Source organism: Phaenicophaeus curvirostris, chromosome 1 (assembly GCF_032191515.1).
Source record: "Phaenicophaeus curvirostris isolate KB17595 chromosome 1, BPBGC_Pcur_1.0, whole genome shotgun sequence".
Classification (NCBI taxonomy): domain Eukaryota; kingdom Metazoa; phylum Chordata; class Aves; order Cuculiformes; family Cuculidae; genus Phaenicophaeus; species Phaenicophaeus curvirostris.
In genome coordinates this window covers 60,427,630-60,443,990 of record NC_091392.1, presented here as the reverse complement: position 1 = coordinate 60,443,990, position 16,361 = coordinate 60,427,630, and the positions used below count along the sequence as shown (strand labels likewise).

Here is a 16,361-nt window from a genome sequence, read left to right as displayed (position 1 = left end):
AATAAAACAAAAACTGAAAAACAACTTCAGAAATACATTCCACTTCCAGCTTCAATGTAATCTAACCAGTAATTTAAATAAGTTTATGGCTTAACATTTTGTTTTCAACTGTGTGGATTAGGCTCAATTCAAACTAATAAAAAGATTCTTTAGTACCAAGAACAGAATTATTACAGCTGATTTGCTAAAGTTTTGTATAGAAATTTACTGATTATAAATGAAAAAAATAACCAAAACACACTAAGTTCTATAATGCTTAAGAAAATTGCTCTTTTCTTTGGACTAATGCCAGTACTTACCAATTCAAAATACTGAGTTAGATTTGCACTTCTCTAATCAATCTCACACTTATAAGCTTGCCAAAAAGACTAATTTCAGCTCTTCAAAAATATTCAAAATCATGAATTTGACAGAGCCTTCCTAAGAAATAATTCTTATGCTTTGCTTATGTAGTTAAAAAGAAGAGAAAAGGAAAGCTAAATGACCAATCTAGTCATTTGTCAGCAGCAATAAAAAGACTCCTTTATGTAAAGGTACATACAATGAAATGTCAAAAAGGAAGTAATTAACAAGCAAGAAAGAGTAAAGCATGTATTGGCTTATGTACCAACCAGACCCATAAGACTGAAATTTTTTGAAGCTTACTTATAACAAGGGAACTAACCAAATAGCCATACAGACATAGATTTGGTGAAAATTTAATACAAAGAATAGCCTCAAAAAAATCTATATGCTTAGCCCAACTGTTTTTACAATATTTATATTTTCTACCAAGGTTTAAGTTGTAAACATTTACTCCAAAATACTAAATGAGTGAATGGGTTTCCTTTCATTCCCCCCACCCTGAGACACGTGCACAAGGAAAAACAAAAAAGATACAGGTGCTCGACAAGAAAAAAATATAACAGAAATTCCATTACCTTGGATCTAAAGTTTCACCAACAATTTCTTGCAGCTTGTCAATAAAATTAACAAAGTTTGAAAGCCCCTTTACATGGGCTTTTAAAGGATCAAATAATGAAGACTCACAGCCTCTTCCTCCAAGTTCTACGGTTCGGATAAAAGATGTTGCTATCTATTAGGAGAAATATTCATAAATATGAAACTGTAGACAAACATGAAAAGTATGTATGTTGAAGTGATTCTCTCCAACAGATTTGAAAACAGTGATAACAGCTGGTTGATAGCAGAAATAATCAAATTGAAATCAATAGAATACCTGTTGACAGCAGACTTTGTACATCTCACCATAAGTATTTGCAACATCAATACTTAAATAGTGCAGCAGTATGAAAAAAAAAAACGCAAAAACAATCCAGCTAATTTGGTATTTACCTTGGCCTTTTGACATCTTGGAAAAAAATTTATTACATAGGGTATAGATTTTTATTTTTGTTATTTCTGTTGTTTAAATACTTATGCTGACCTCACAAAAATTACTCTTATATTCAGAGGGCTCTCTATGACCCAAGAACAATTTTAACACAACCACATAAAAGTTGACTTCAGTAATACATTCATTTTCAGAGGTGCAAATAAAAAAGAGGTATACTCAAAGTTTCTGATAAATTATGACAGTTAAGGCGTCTATCATCACAAGTACCTAGTTCTGAAAGTTGCCAAATATATTCATCTGCTCTAAAGACACTAAAAACAAGAAATATCCCAAAAGCAGTATGCCTTAGAGGACAACCCCTCAAATTTTAAGGCAACCATCAGAACAAAAAGCTTAGCAGGACTCCAGAAAGGTGAAAGTAAAGATAACAATCTGTAACGCTTGTCACAGATGCAGTAAAATTAATTCTACATATAAATTTTAATTTCAGACTAAACAGCTAAATCATAAAGCTCGTAGGACTGGAAAGAGTACAACTGGAATTACTCTAGCAAAGAAAGTAAACCTGCCAGTATTCCTGCCTTTGTGCTTAAGATTTCCCGTGGATCGAGTACAGTTCATAGGACCTTGCCTTCCCAATGGAAAAATATTCTGGCTTTGCACAATTTCTACAAGCACAGATGCCAAAAAAAAAAAAAAATACTTCTTTACACGGTAGAGAAGTTTCCCCTCTGGCAACTGTGAGGAAGAGGTAATAAATCCAGTCAAAACACAGAGCATTAGAAGCTAAAATAATTAATCCTGGATCTGAGATTTCACAAATTTTCCATATTTATTCAACCATAAAAATCAGAGAATGCAGCTGCTTCAGTGACTGTTACATACCCACACTGTTTTTCCTTAGTCTGCTGTTGTCTGCACTGAGGCTGCTGTGCATGCAAAATTTGATTATTTTGAATATGAGGGACTACCGTGGTTCTTTGGAGAAAGAATTCTAACTCATCTTATTCCAACTATTTCTAAGATGGCTCTGTGCTGGCTATAACTACTGTAAGTATAAATGCACCTCACATACCAAACTAGATTCTTCAGCAACAAGCCTCTATGAGCCCTGCACACTGATAATGTAGTTTTTCTATATTCCATTACAAGGCCATTGACACTGTGTCAAGACTTTTTCCCAGCTTTGTGTCTTTGAGGCTATGATGAGCAGGAATTTGCCATATTGACCACAACCTGATGACTATTTCAAGACTGATCAAGATGCAAGTGACTGGAAAGCACTACTTTCCCCAGATTCTGAGTTAAGCTGAAAAAAATACAATGCTACCCTTCTCAATTTCAGCTTCTATTCTAATGGACACGTCAAAGGCAAGGTTTTGTCACTAAGTCACTCTAAGAGAAGTAAATTGGACACAGAAATACTCTAGGTTCCAGATGTCTCAGGCTTAACAAATGCACAGAAAAATGTTGCTTTACTATCTAACCAAAATACATACTTTGTGCACTTCAAAACTGGTAAGTATTGTAATGCATTGTTAGTGGCTTGGTTTTGTTAATACTGTTTCATGATATTGGACTCAATTTCATTGCTTTTAGAGGTATTTGGTAAGCAGAAACCTCTAGTCTAATGTAATATTTTCTTCCTTTGTCTTTTTTCTTCAATGTAAATACCCATGATCTCACTTCATAATATTTACCAAGATTTCAAAATCTTAAAAGTAATAATAAAAAGCATATTCTTAAATTTGTGTTTAAGATACTAAAATTTTTCAGGAGTTCAGTCAGTGTTCAGGATGAACAGTCTCTATGCCTGTTTTTACGATGGGTGATAACATTTCAGAGTTCTAGAGGTGTACAAAATTATTTTTCTGCACAAGTTTACATTTCACGATCAAGCAAGTACCCATTTCTTCACAGAGAATCTCTGTTGTGTCCTTTTAACCTAGAAACCATGTTTATGGTGGTATTCAACCTGGCTTGCAAATGTTAGTCTTGCTTACAAGATCTAAGCAACACTTAATGATTATACATCTATTTAATTGCCACTGATCTATAGCAAGTTTCATTTGACACACATACCAGGAAAATGGACATTTTTCTCTTCTGTGAGACATGTTTTAGGTTTGTGAAGGCTTCTCTACCAAGTCCTCTGTCAGGAACATTCAGAATATGAGCCAATGCCAGATCATCCTTAGAATTCACCAACAGGCTTAAATATGAACACACACACTTCTTTGCTAGGATTGTCACCTGCATAAGAAAGCATCACACAAATTGGTTACCCTGCTGCTAAATTACGTTCTTTTTTTTAAAGCTCGTCTGATACGTACTAATAGAATTTTTGGAAGAGCAAGAATTTCACCTTGCATAATTTCAAAATGCTACTTTATGTAAGGGAATTCTGGAAGTATTGACAAAAGCAAGTGTGATTAATGTGCTAAAATTACATGTACTGTACTTGAATAGCCACAAAATATTTGAGGGTTAGATCTCTAGCTATTTAAATCTGCTATTGATTTCTTTCTACTTAGATACCTCTTCACAGACATTTATTTTCTATCCCATGGCAAAAGACTGGCACTATTAAACCATCCAAGGATTTGTCATTAACTTCAAATAGGCTAAGATTTTCAACAACTTGCTAGCTCCACATCAGATTCAGCAGTCCCTTAGCTCTCAGGGGATTTCAATCACTGAAACTCCATTGAGTAAAATTGGACATAAATTGTGACCCAGCTCCACACACATTATTAAAACATAGTCTTGTAATTACTTATACCACAGCACTGTTCTGGACTCTGTAAGAATAAGAGTCCATGAACTCAAGAATCTACAGTTTTTTTCTTAAGGAATGAAAAACAAAATGAAAAATGGTCATTAACAAAAGGAAATATAATGATAAAACCTATATTTGCTATGGAAATTCTTCATATTCAATAGGATGTGTCCAACAGGCAGGAAAAAAACCAAACACGTACATACAACAGTCTGAAAAGATAGATTTAAGAGAAGTTAAAAAAGCAATGAATATTTATCCCACACAAGTCAATGCAGTAAGAAAGCCATTATGTCAATGGTAGAAGTGCTACCTAGGGGAAAATCTTAGCTCAGAAAAGATTTTCTTGGTCAGAAATATTTTGAGTTATACCCAAATATTGAATTGAAATTGCCACTTATCATGAGAAAAGCAAGCCTGGAAATTACTAAAGCTTCAGGATTTCAAGTGTTGCTACACATAGTATTCAAATTCTTGGTTTGGGTGTTGAAAGGGTACAAAGAAAGAATCCAGTATTCCCATAAAGTAATCAAGTCCTCTGCTGGGATAAAGACCTTGTTTGCTTTGCTACAGCCACCACTACAGTGACTGCTCAGATTTCTCCCATATATTAAGGGAGTATGAGCTAATAATAAAATCAAAGTTTACTTCACCTACCACTTTGCAGCACTGGCCCAAATCATTTAACTCTTAGTCAAGACCGTGTTTGAGTGTGGGTGTACTGGGAGAAAAATTTATTCCCTAGTGCTTCAGATTAAGTCTACATCACGTGCCTGCCGTAAAAGGACTGTCTTTCAGAATATAAGTTTCTGCACTTACTCCCACACGTATGCCTACAATATACTCCAGTGATCCAGTGCTCAACACACACATTCCATTTTTTTAAACCAGCAATGTTTTAGTACCAGTAACAGGAAAAAGAAACTATGTTATATTTTATCTTCAGTTTTCAATATACTCAGAATATTATAAGTGAGACAAACATTTACCTTCATGGTCTCCTGGCCTTGTTTGTTGACACGTGTAGGAGTAGAAAGAACAGAACCACTAGTTTTTTCAACATTCATTATGCCAGAAATAAATTCCAACAGCTGAACCTTTATTAAAAAGATTAAACTTAAATATGAAAACTACTAAAAAGCAAAAGCAGTATTAAAACCTGGTGAAACTACACCTCTGCTAGTTTGCTAGTGTTTCGAGGTTAGAGCAGGCCTCAAGTACAACTGTTTCAGTGGAGAAATGACATTTAAGACTCAAATTAACTTAGAAAAGATATCTCAATCAGTTATGTAATACATTTACATTAAGAGGCAGGGATTGCATTTTAGAGAATATTTAACGTGTTATACCATGTTTAGGAAGAGCTCATTAACCCACCTGAGTTCTCCATCTTCCCCATTAAAACAGGAAGAAAAAACAAAATTAACAAAGTTGCAGTTTCCATGCTTTTCCTGAACTTCAGTTTTACTTATAATCTCTTTTGCATCTAATAATCACATAAGTGTTCTAGTGCAGGTTCTCTGACCCATTAAGGAAGTAGGCAAGCTGGTTATAAGCATACTCATCATAGAATCATACAATAATTTAGGTTAAAAGAGACCTATAAAGTTCATCTAGTACAAACCCATGCTTGAAGCTGGACCAGTTTGACCAGGCTGCTCATTGACATGCTCAGCCAAGTTTTTAATACCACTAAAGGTGAGATTTCACATCCTTGCTGGGCAACCCATTTCAATATTTGATCACTTTTTCATGGAGAAAGCTTTTTGTTCTTACGAAGGCAGGGAAGTGATCATGCCTCTGTACTTGGCATTGGCAAGGCCACACCTCTAATGCAGCAGGTTTGAGGCCTCTTAGTTCAAGGAGGACAGTGAGTTGCTGAAGCATGTCCAGAGAGGGGCAATGAAACTGGTGAAGAGTCTGGAACACAAGTCTTGCAAGGAGCCGCTTAGAGAACAGGGCTTGTTTAGTCCGAAGAAATGGAGATTGAGGGGAGGGAGACCTTATCACCCTCTACAACTACCTGAACAGAGGTTGTAATGAGATGGGTGTTGGTCTCTTCTCTTAAGTGACAGGTGATAGGACAAGAGGAAACAGCCTCAAGTTGCGACACAGAAGGTTTAGACTTGATACTAGGAAAAAATTCTTTACTGAAAGAGTGGTGAAGCATTCGATCCGGCTGCCCAGCAAAGTGGTGGAGTCACCTTCTCTGAAGGCATTCAAAAAACATGTAGATATGGCATTTTGGATATGGTTTACTATGCATGACAATGTCAGGTATACTGTTGGATTTGATGATCTTAAAGGTCTTTTTCTACCTGAATGATCTGATAATTCTATTCTACAGTAAATAGTTTTAATCATGCTGTAACTAGTAATTCATACTATGTTCATAACGTACATTAGTTTAATTAATGTTCCGTTACCAATATAGCTTCCCTCACATTAAAGCAATCAGCTAGCTAAATACAGATCAAATTCAGAAGACGAGATGAACACTGATCTGTTTAAGTCAGCAATGCTGAGACAGTTGGCAGTAAAAGCAGTTGATCAACTCCTTTCTAAGTTTTAATTACAAGCTGGAAATAAATGCATCTAAATCCAACATTCAATATTTTTTTCATTATCAATACCTGTTGCCTTTTGTCCTTTACATACTCTACAGAACACAAAATCAAATAAAGTCACATAGGATGCTTGTGTTTCAAATTCGTCTCAGCTACTTACACAGTGACATAGATATTAGTCAAATACATTTTTCATAGGTTTCACAGTCTAAGAGTGGAATACACACTAGAACTTTTTCAAGTCTAGAGCATGGCCTCACATGCAGTGTCATAATACCTGAGCTGCTTGACTGAATGGCTGAAGTGGAACTATTCTGGTTTCAGTGAAAAAACAAAATCTAACAACATGTAGTATAGGGAATTTTTTGGTTTTTAAGAGCGCGGTACAATAACCTTGAAATATTTTGACTGTATATCAACATATACCAAAACTCCATGACATGTTAATCACTTAATTTTGTTCTAGTCTTATCAAATCTTTACAGTTCATTTTTCAGTTCCATTTCTGGCAAAGAGCGATATACTCATAGAAGAGCTATATGACCTACCTACCCAGCAGGACAAGATAAAGAAATCATTTTTGAGTGATTCTCAAGAATTCTTTAGAAGATTTAGTAATTTAAACTCATCTGCTTCCCCAAATGAAGAGTAAAGTAACTTGTGAATAATTTAGAAGGGTCATGTCATGGTTTAGCTCCACCCAAAGTCAGCAGCTAAATCCATGCAGTCAAGCCTCTAAAATCCCTTACCCCCCATATGCCACAGGGGAAGAAGAGGGCAATGAGAGGAAAAGACATACTGGTTGGAAACTAGAACTACAGCTCTAATGAAATGATATTAACAATGAAAATAATTAGAAAGTAATAAATTATATACAAATATATGAGATCGCACCCCTACCCTCCCGCTAAATGACTATACACCACCACGCATGCTGCAGAGCAGACATGAGGGGATAGGTCCAGAGCTTGGAGGGACCAGGACTCAGGAACTGGACTCAGGAACACAGAGATGTAGGATCAGGAGCAACTAGACAAATGAAGTCCTCACTGAACATCAGCCATCACAGAAGAGAGCGAGACCCTCGTGATCTCTCAGTTTTTAGCAAGTATGACATATATGGGATGGAATACTGTTGGTCAGTTTAGGGTCACCTGCCCTATTCACCCCTCACCACAGGCACAGCTCCTTTTCTGCCAGCTTGAGGATGGTCTTGGTTAAGTATAGGTATGCAAAAATGCCAGTGCTTATTTCCTGTGTTATCACTATTGAGAAGAACACTGTCTCAAAAATATGCAGTTAGTTTTCAGAGAAATTAAGTTACTTCGAGTGACTGAGTTAAGAGTCAGAAGCTGATCCTACTTTAACTCAAACTATAACAAGCCATAAATCCATAACTGGGATAAAAAAAAAGTCAAAAAATATCAGAGATAAAACAAACAAAATACTTACAGGGGCTACATGATCATCTTCGTCTACACGTCCAAGACCATAACACTTCTGACGTACATCTATTAGATCTAACATATTGCTTCTTGCTAAGAAGGCATCATAGGCTTTTTTTAGGTCGGCATAATTTTCAGGTTCTGTCATGTTTTCATGTGATAATTCCAGTTTGTCATGTAACAAATATTTCCAAGTTTCCAGCACATCACTAAGTGATACTGTGAAATCTCCATGGTGCTAATATAACAGAAAAAACAAAACATTATGGCTTGTATTCAGCATAGCTTTAAAAATAACTTCAAAAGAAGCTGCACATAGGTATATTTTTAAAAACTAATATAATCTAAATATTTAAGTTTATAATAAACAAAAGACTTATAGCTGAAGCTCTTCCAGTGGTTTGGTTTTACAGTTGAGTTTTGTTACATACAGCATTTGTTCCTGATCCTTAAAATACCAGGTACTTATATTGTACTCTACTCATAAAAAAAAAAAAATATATTGACTTCCACTAGACTATTGGTTAAAGTTATTTATTTGCAGAAACTATTTTCAGCATTGCAGGCATTTGCATCCCAAAAGCAGTAAATATAGCTCTACTACTTTGCTTCAAGCAGTAATCTGGGAAAACATACATCATGTCCTGCGTTAGTACAGTTATAATTTAATACAACATCAACAGTGTTGCTACATAGTTCTAACAAATACATTAAAGCAACCTACACCTATCCATTACTAGCACTGTGACTAATATTAGTCATACAATATAGGCTACAATCTTATACCTGGCTTCTGGCCCACTCTCCCTGTTAAAATTATCAGATTACATTCCATGTGCCCCTCTGCCTTCTGCCCAACCTCTAAAACTGAAAAAACAATTACAGCTTGTCAGAAAATTAACAGAATTAGACATTGACAGAGTTAATTTAAAAGAGCAGATAAGGTGGGTAAAAAGACAACAAATACGTGGATAGCAAAATAACTAACAGGTTTGTATTAGCAACTGAGTGGGGGCATCTGCTATTACTATATTTATATGTAGAGTTGCCTTAAGTAATCATGCCTAAGCACTTCTTAGATAATTGAACACTTAATTGTAAGGCAATAACCTTGCAGTTTAATTGTGCAGTTCTAAACCAAGAGGAAAAAACAGAATAAACTCTTCTCAAAAAGTTCTCCACACGGGAGAACAGAAGCGACTAAGAATGAGAGACTGTGTATAGTCCAAAATGTTATGTGTAATCTCATTTATTAAGCAGAAGTAACTAAAGGACCAAAGTTGTTGGCAAACCTGGCGTGGCTGGAGATTACAAGTATGGCAGCAGGGCATAAATGGCAAACAAAAAGTTGAAAGTGCCACAATAGATAGGACCAGATAGTGAATCTGGAATTCACAAACTTAAAGCAAGCTGAACAAGTGACAAAGCCCTGCTGAGTCACAAACTGAGTAATGTGTTACTGAAGGAAGCAGGATGCAAGCCCACTACCCACAGCTTTATCAGTAAAAAGCAAGAGAAGGAAGCAGTTATGGCGGCACTCCGAGAAAGAAATAATTAGTACATAATCCTATTCGTTTCATTCCTGTCATTTTGTCTTTTACTGTTTTTTAAACCAAGTGGTTTGCAGTTGTGAGTGTGAGAGGGAAAAAAATCAGCTCACTGAGCATGAGACATTTTAATTAAGTTTTCCAGCTGAGTGTTGGGGTACAAGGAACTGAAAGAAATGTGAGTCTTGCTCTTGTGGCTGCCAAAAAGGAAATTAGCATATTGTCAATGGTTAAAGATGGCAACACTGAGAAGACTGAAAATCACTTGCAATCCCTGTAAACGGAGACATGCACACAAAGATTAGCATTAAGAGGCTACTTATGTTAAGTGAAAATACACAGGAGCAGAGAATTCTGCTACTAATTTTATTGAGCTACAGGTAACAGAGACAAAACACAGGAACAGGGATGCAGGATTACATTTATAATTCTGGCCTCTGTAATTCAGAATTTGGTCCTTTATTCACTAACTACTTGTTAGCCTGTTTTTCATCTCCTGACTACTGACCCTGTTCTTTGCCTTTCCAAAATCCTAGCTAGGAGTTGCTATCTCCTTACATACCCATAACTCATCATATTCTCTGCCCATTTTCATTCTGCTCCCAAATCTTGGTGCCTCATTCAACATCCCTCACAATCTCTGCTTTCTTATAGCCATGTTTACTGTAGACCTTGCCATACTACTATGCTCTACACCTTCTCAATGCCAACTTCCCCATCACCACTTTGTCTTTCTCCTGAAAGTCTTCCATTCTTGCTCTTCTCTCCTCTTTCACAACCAGACTCCTCATTTTTGTCCACAACCTGCTCTTTGAGCAATATATCACTCCAAACTTCACTCTGCTAAATCTCTTCAGCTGAGGTCCTTCTATTTGAGTTAGGACGCAGAATACATCAATAAGTAATGGGGTTACATCAAACTGGCAACCAGTCACTAGCAGGATTCCACAGAGATCCATCTGAGAACCAGTACTCTTTAATATCTTCATAAATGACCTGGATGCAGGACTTGAAGGATTGCTAACCAAGTTCCTTCATGATACAAAACTGAGGGCAGCTGTTGACACTCTTGAGGGCAAAAAGGCCCTGCAGAGGGATCTGCACAAATTGGAGAGCTGGACAATTGCCAGCCACATGAAGTTGAACAAGGGCAAGTGCCAGGTTTTGCACCTGGGACACAGAAACCTTGGATATACCTACAGACTGGGGAGGGAGAGGCTGAAGAACAGCCCTGCGGTAAGGGGTCTGGGGCTTCTGGTTGGCAGCAAGTTGAACATGAGCCAGCGGTGTGCCCTGGCAGCCAAGAGGGCCAACTATGTCCTGGGGTGCATCAAGCACGGCATTGCTAACCAGTTGAGTGAGGCAATTGTCCTGCTCTACTCCACATTGGTGTGGCTCCACCTCGAGTATTGTGTGCAGTTTTAGATGCCGCAGTAGAAAAAGAATATCAAGCTACTTGAGAGTGTCCAGAGGAGGGCCACAAAGTTGGTGGACGGTCTAAAGGGGAAGTTATATGAGGAGCAGCTGAAGTCCTTTGGTCTGTTCAGCCTGGAGAAGAGGACAGTGAGGGGGGACCTCATAGCAGTTCACTGCTTCCTCACAAGGGAAGGAGGAGTAGGTGCTGATGTCTTCTCTCTGGTGACCAACAAAAGGACCTAAGGGAATGGCAGGAAGATGTGCTGGGGAGGCTTAGGCTGGATATTAGGAAAAGGTTCTTCACTCAGAGGGTGGTGGAGCACTGAAACAGGCTCCCCAGGGAAGCAGTTACAGAGCCAAGCCTGACCACATTCAAGAAGCATTTGGACAATGTACTCAGACGCATGGTGTAAACTTTCAAGTTGTCCTTTGCAGAGATAGGAGTTAGATTCCCTGTTCCTTGTGGGTCCCTTCCAACTCAGGTTATTCTGTGATTCTGCATCAATATCAGCAGATAACTCCTGTCTAGTGCAAAGGCTTTCTTTCATTTCATGACATTTTCACATGAAGCAACTTTTAACTGAGTAAAACAATTACCTACGAACACCATTAATGACTGAACACAAAACTAAATACAGAAACAGGCCAGGAGCAATTCTAGTAACTTAAGTAGCTCCATTGAAAATGATCTCTCTTTAGGGTTCATAACTTGGACAAACTTTCCCAAAAGGCCTGGTTAAATACACGATTCCAAAGTCCTGAAAATCAACTAATTTGATATTGCCTAGACAAGGACCTAGGATCGAAAATTAAAATGTATGCATGCATCTTTTTTTTGCAACACTTTTTTGCCTTCCAACTTGAGTACAAGCTACAATTCAGCACTATGAACTGGCATGCTGTTCCAGATTAGCAGAATATTGAAGTAGCATATGTTTTCCTTAAAGCATTTATTTTCTGTTTCAGCCCCTTGAAAAACTAGATATACAATCATATAACGGCCCAATTTAACAATTAAAGAAAAAATTTAAAAAAACTCCAGTGAGGTTGGAGAAAAAAAAAAATGTTTTCTCACTTTGTTTTGAGACAAAATCCTTGTGGTTCTTTATCTAGGGACCAAAATGGACATTTCAAGTAGGTACCTATGCATGAACTCCAGGGATTGAACGAAGTTTGAGGTGTTCTAAACAAAAAAAAACCATAGTGAAATGAAGCTAACCTGTTTATTGACTTCAGCCATTGACAGTTGTAAAGCCAGCAGCATGCAGTCTGCTCCACATACAGTAGTCCTGTCAGAGTTTGAAAACAAAGGCCATTGTCTTCTGAAACACTTGATTAAGTTCAAAATTTTTTCCTGGAAATCCACCATTGTCCTGCATAGAAGACAGAAATAATTAAGAGAAAACAAAATTAATATAACTAAGCAAGAGGCCTATACATAGAACAGTTTGGGTTGGAATTGACCTTAAAGTTCAATCCAGTTCCAACACCCCTGTGATGGACAGGGACACATTGCACTAGATTAGGCTGCCCAAGGCCCCATCCAACCTGGCCTTGAACACCTCCAGGGATGGGGCAGCCACAGCTTCCCTGGGCAACCTCTTCCACTGCCTTACCACTCTCACCATAAGGAAATCCCTCCTTATACACATCTTCACCTTCCAATAAGCTGTACAAATCTGTTGTATCTTCTTGCAGATCAAGTTTCTAGAATAAACTCTTCCCTCTGAACTAAAAGTCGTGTGACTTACCTCGCTATGTATGTATGATATGTCTTCACAAAGATGTCATAGTTTCCTTATACAATATGCTAGCATAAAAGAATAAGCATTATCGCAAATATGACAGACTTGTGTCTCTGAAAGCAGACAGTCTGAATGACCAAGAGAGTGCCTTCTGTACCATCTACATTCACTGTACATTCGGATCAATGTCTACTGAGCAACAAAGCTGGTGAAGGGGCTGGAGAACAAGTCTTACGAGGAGTGGCTGAGGGAATTGAGGTTGTTTAGTCTAGAGAAGGCTGATGGGAGACCTTATTGCTCTCTACAACTACCTGAAAGGAGGTTGTGGAGAGGAAGGAGCTGGCCTCTTCTCCCAAGTGACAGGACAAGGGGGAATGGCCTCAAGCTCCACCAGGCTGGACATTAGGAAAAAATTTTTCACAGAAAGGGTCATTGGGCACTGGAACAGGCTGCCCAGGAAGGTGGTTGAGTCACCTTCCCTGGAGGTGTTTAAGGCACGGGTGGACGGGGCGCTGAGGGCCATGGTTTAGTGATTGATAGGAATGGTTGGACTCCATTATCCGGTGGGTCTTTTCCAACCTTGTGATTCTGTGTGATTCTGTGATCCTATCAGAATGCTTCAAACCTTGAAACAATAAATTTAATATTCCTAAGTCTGACTAACAAAGACAGCTCTAAATGCTTTTCAACCTAAATAAGGGGGGGGGATCTCCTTTTTTTCATTCTGTAAGTCATCATTTTCCGTATTTCCTTCACCAATGAGTTTTACTATAAGTTTTTAAGCTGCCTGCTTCATGCTTGGGTCCTTTTCACTTTCTTACATTTGTCCAGACACAGGTACACAAGGCTTTCTTTTTTAAGCTTACTTTCTTTAAAATCTGCTTTTTTTCCCCTGAAGTGCTGCTCCCTAACACTGCACACAGAACAGCAGCAATACTCACACCATTGACTTTCAGTGCACAGTACGCACCTTTGCCCTTATTTCATCCAGGGAAGTCACAGTCCACTGCAGATTTTCTTGATGACAGGTACAACCAGGAAAAACGATGGAGCACGGGAGAGGAACAGGAAAAACAGTTGACATTAGGTAACAAGCCCGACTGTAACAAGAACTGCAATTACTTGGTCTCCCAAACGCTCGCAAGGACCAATCTGTTTTATTTATGCAGACATAAATGAAAAAGCCATAGAAAATCATAGAATCACCAGATTGGAGAAGACCTATTAGAGCATCGACTCCAACCATTCCTAAAACGACACAAGCTCTAAGCATCAACTCCAACCATTCCTAGAATAACACAGGCTTGGATCCTTGACTCCAACCATTGCTAGAACAACACAGGCTTGAAGCATCGACTCCAACCATTCCTAGAACGACACAGGCTCGAGGCATCGACTCCAACCATTCCTAGAATGATACAGGCTTGGATCCTCGACTCCAACCATTAGTAGAAGGACACAGGCTTGGAGCATGAACGCCAACCGTTCCTAGAACGACAAAGGCTCGGGGCATCGACTCCAACCCTTCCTAGAACGGCACAGGCTTGGATCCTCGCACCCAACCATTCCTAGAATGGCACAGGCTTGGATCCTCGACTCTAACCATTCCTAGAACGGCACAGGCTTGGATCCTCGACTCTAACCATTCCTAGAACGGCACAGGCTTGGATCCTCGACTCTAACCATTCCTAGAACGGCACAGGCTTGGATCCTCGACTCTAACCATTCCTAGAACGGCACAGGCTTGGATCCTCGACTCTAACCATTCCTAGAAGGACACAGACTTGGATCCTCGACTCTAACCATTCCTAGAACGGCACAGGCTTGGATCCTCGACTCCAACCCTTCCTAGAACGACACAGGCTTGGATCCTCGACTCTAACCATTCCTAGAACGACACAGGCTTGGATCCTCGACTCCAACCCTTCCTAGAACGACACAGGCTTGGATCCTCGACTCTAACCATTCCTAGAACGACACAGGCTTGGATCCTCGACTCCAACCCTTCCTAGAACGACACAGGCTTGGATCCTCGACTCCAACCCTTCCTAGAACGGCACAGGCTTGGATCCTCGACTCTAACCATTCCTAGAACGGCACAGGCTTGGATCCTCGACTCTAACCATTCCTAGAACGGCACAGGCTTGGATCCTCGACTCTAACCATTCCTAGAACGGCACAGGCTTGGATCCTCGACTCTAACCATTCCTAGAACGGCACAGGCTTGGATCCTCGACTCCAACCATTCCTAGAACGACACAGGCGGGCTGGTGTAAGTCATTGTGAGGCAGGCAGAAATCTCTCCGGAGGGATTCCTCTCTCCCCCACTCCATCGTGCGAGGTTTCTAAGGGCCCAGACTCGCTGCTCGGCGTTAATGCCCAGCGCAAAAGCCCAAATAAGCCAAAAACCGCGCAAAACGAGCCCCCAGCCCCTCAACCCGTAAAAGCCGGCATTGCTCCCACCCGCTCCGCTCCGAGACCCCCGGGCGCCTTCCGCACGCCGGGGGAGGCTCCCAGAGGCGGAGCCGCAGCCCAACCTGCTTTCCCAGAGGCGCCGCCGCCGCCGTGAGGAAGCAGCGCCGCGCGGTCTGGGTTTGAACGGAGCCCGCCCCGCGGCTGCGTCCAATGGCGGAGCGGGACCCGCCGGCCCGGAAGTACCGGGGGGGGCGGGTCCCGGGCGGTGGAGGCGGCGTGGAGGTGTGCGGGGAGGGGGGGGGGGTGAGCGCGGGGGGGAAAATGGGGGTGCGGGGGGGAAGGGATGCAGTGGGGGAGGGTGGTGGGTGCCGGGGAGAGGGGTGGGGGATGCGGAAGGGAAGTGGTGGGGGAGGAATGGAGTGGCGGGGGGTGAAGGGGGAGGGATGGGGGTGGGAAGTGTGGGAGGGTGCTGGGGGAGGGAGAGGGACGAGGGAGGGGTGTCTCTGTTTGGGACCCTGGGGGGGGGGGGGGGGTGTTTTGGTGGGTCTGTCTGGAGGGGAGGGAGGGGGAGATGTCGAGGGGGAGATGGGAGTGTGTTCTTATGTGTCCAGGTGTATCGGGGGGCTGTGGGTGTGTGTATCTGGGGGGGTGGTTTTCTGTGTGTGTGTGTGTGTCAGGATGAGTGGATGGGTCCTGTGTGTGTGTTTGTGTCTTCTCTGGGTGGGTGGCTGGCTGGCTGTGTGACTGTGGCACGGTCTGTGTGTCTGTCTGTATCTGGGGTGGGAGGGTGTCTATATGTGTGTGTGTGTTATTGCTCTCTACAACTATCTGAAGGGAGGTTGTAGAGAGGAGGGTGCTGGCCTCTTCTCCCAAGTGTCAGGGGACAGGACAGAGAGGGAATGGCCTCAAGCTGCGCCAGGAGAGGTTCAGGCCGGACATCAGGAACAAATTTTCCCCAGAAGGGGTCATTGGGCACTGGAACAGGCTACCCAGGGAGGTGGTTGAGTCACCATCCCTGGAGGTGTTTGAAAGACAGGTGGATGAGGTGCTGAGGGGCATGGTTTAGTGGTTGTTAGGAATGGTTGGACCCAAGTGATCCTGGAGGTCTTTT

The 16,361-nt window shown here is 40.7% G+C and overlaps 1 protein-coding gene across 1 annotated transcript in view; it reads right to left on the bottom strand.

The window, feature by feature from the left end:
- The window catches only part of PARPBP (PARP1 binding protein), a 46,506-nt gene extending 34,047 nt beyond the window's left edge, over window positions 1–12,459 (bottom strand). The window contains exons 1-5 of the mRNA XM_069859366.1: window positions 12,310–12,459; window positions 8,135–8,365; window positions 5,105–5,212; window positions 3,419–3,589; window positions 921–1,075 (exon numbers count right to left, since the gene is read on the bottom strand). Of these exons, the coding sequence (XP_069715467.1) occupies window positions 921–1,075; window positions 3,419–3,589; window positions 5,105–5,212; window positions 8,135–8,365; window positions 12,310–12,459 (815 nt within the window). The remainder of the gene's footprint in view (window positions 1–920; window positions 1,076–3,418; window positions 3,590–5,104; window positions 5,213–8,134; window positions 8,366–12,309) is intronic.
- Window positions 12,460–16,361: the final 3,902 nt, after the last annotated feature.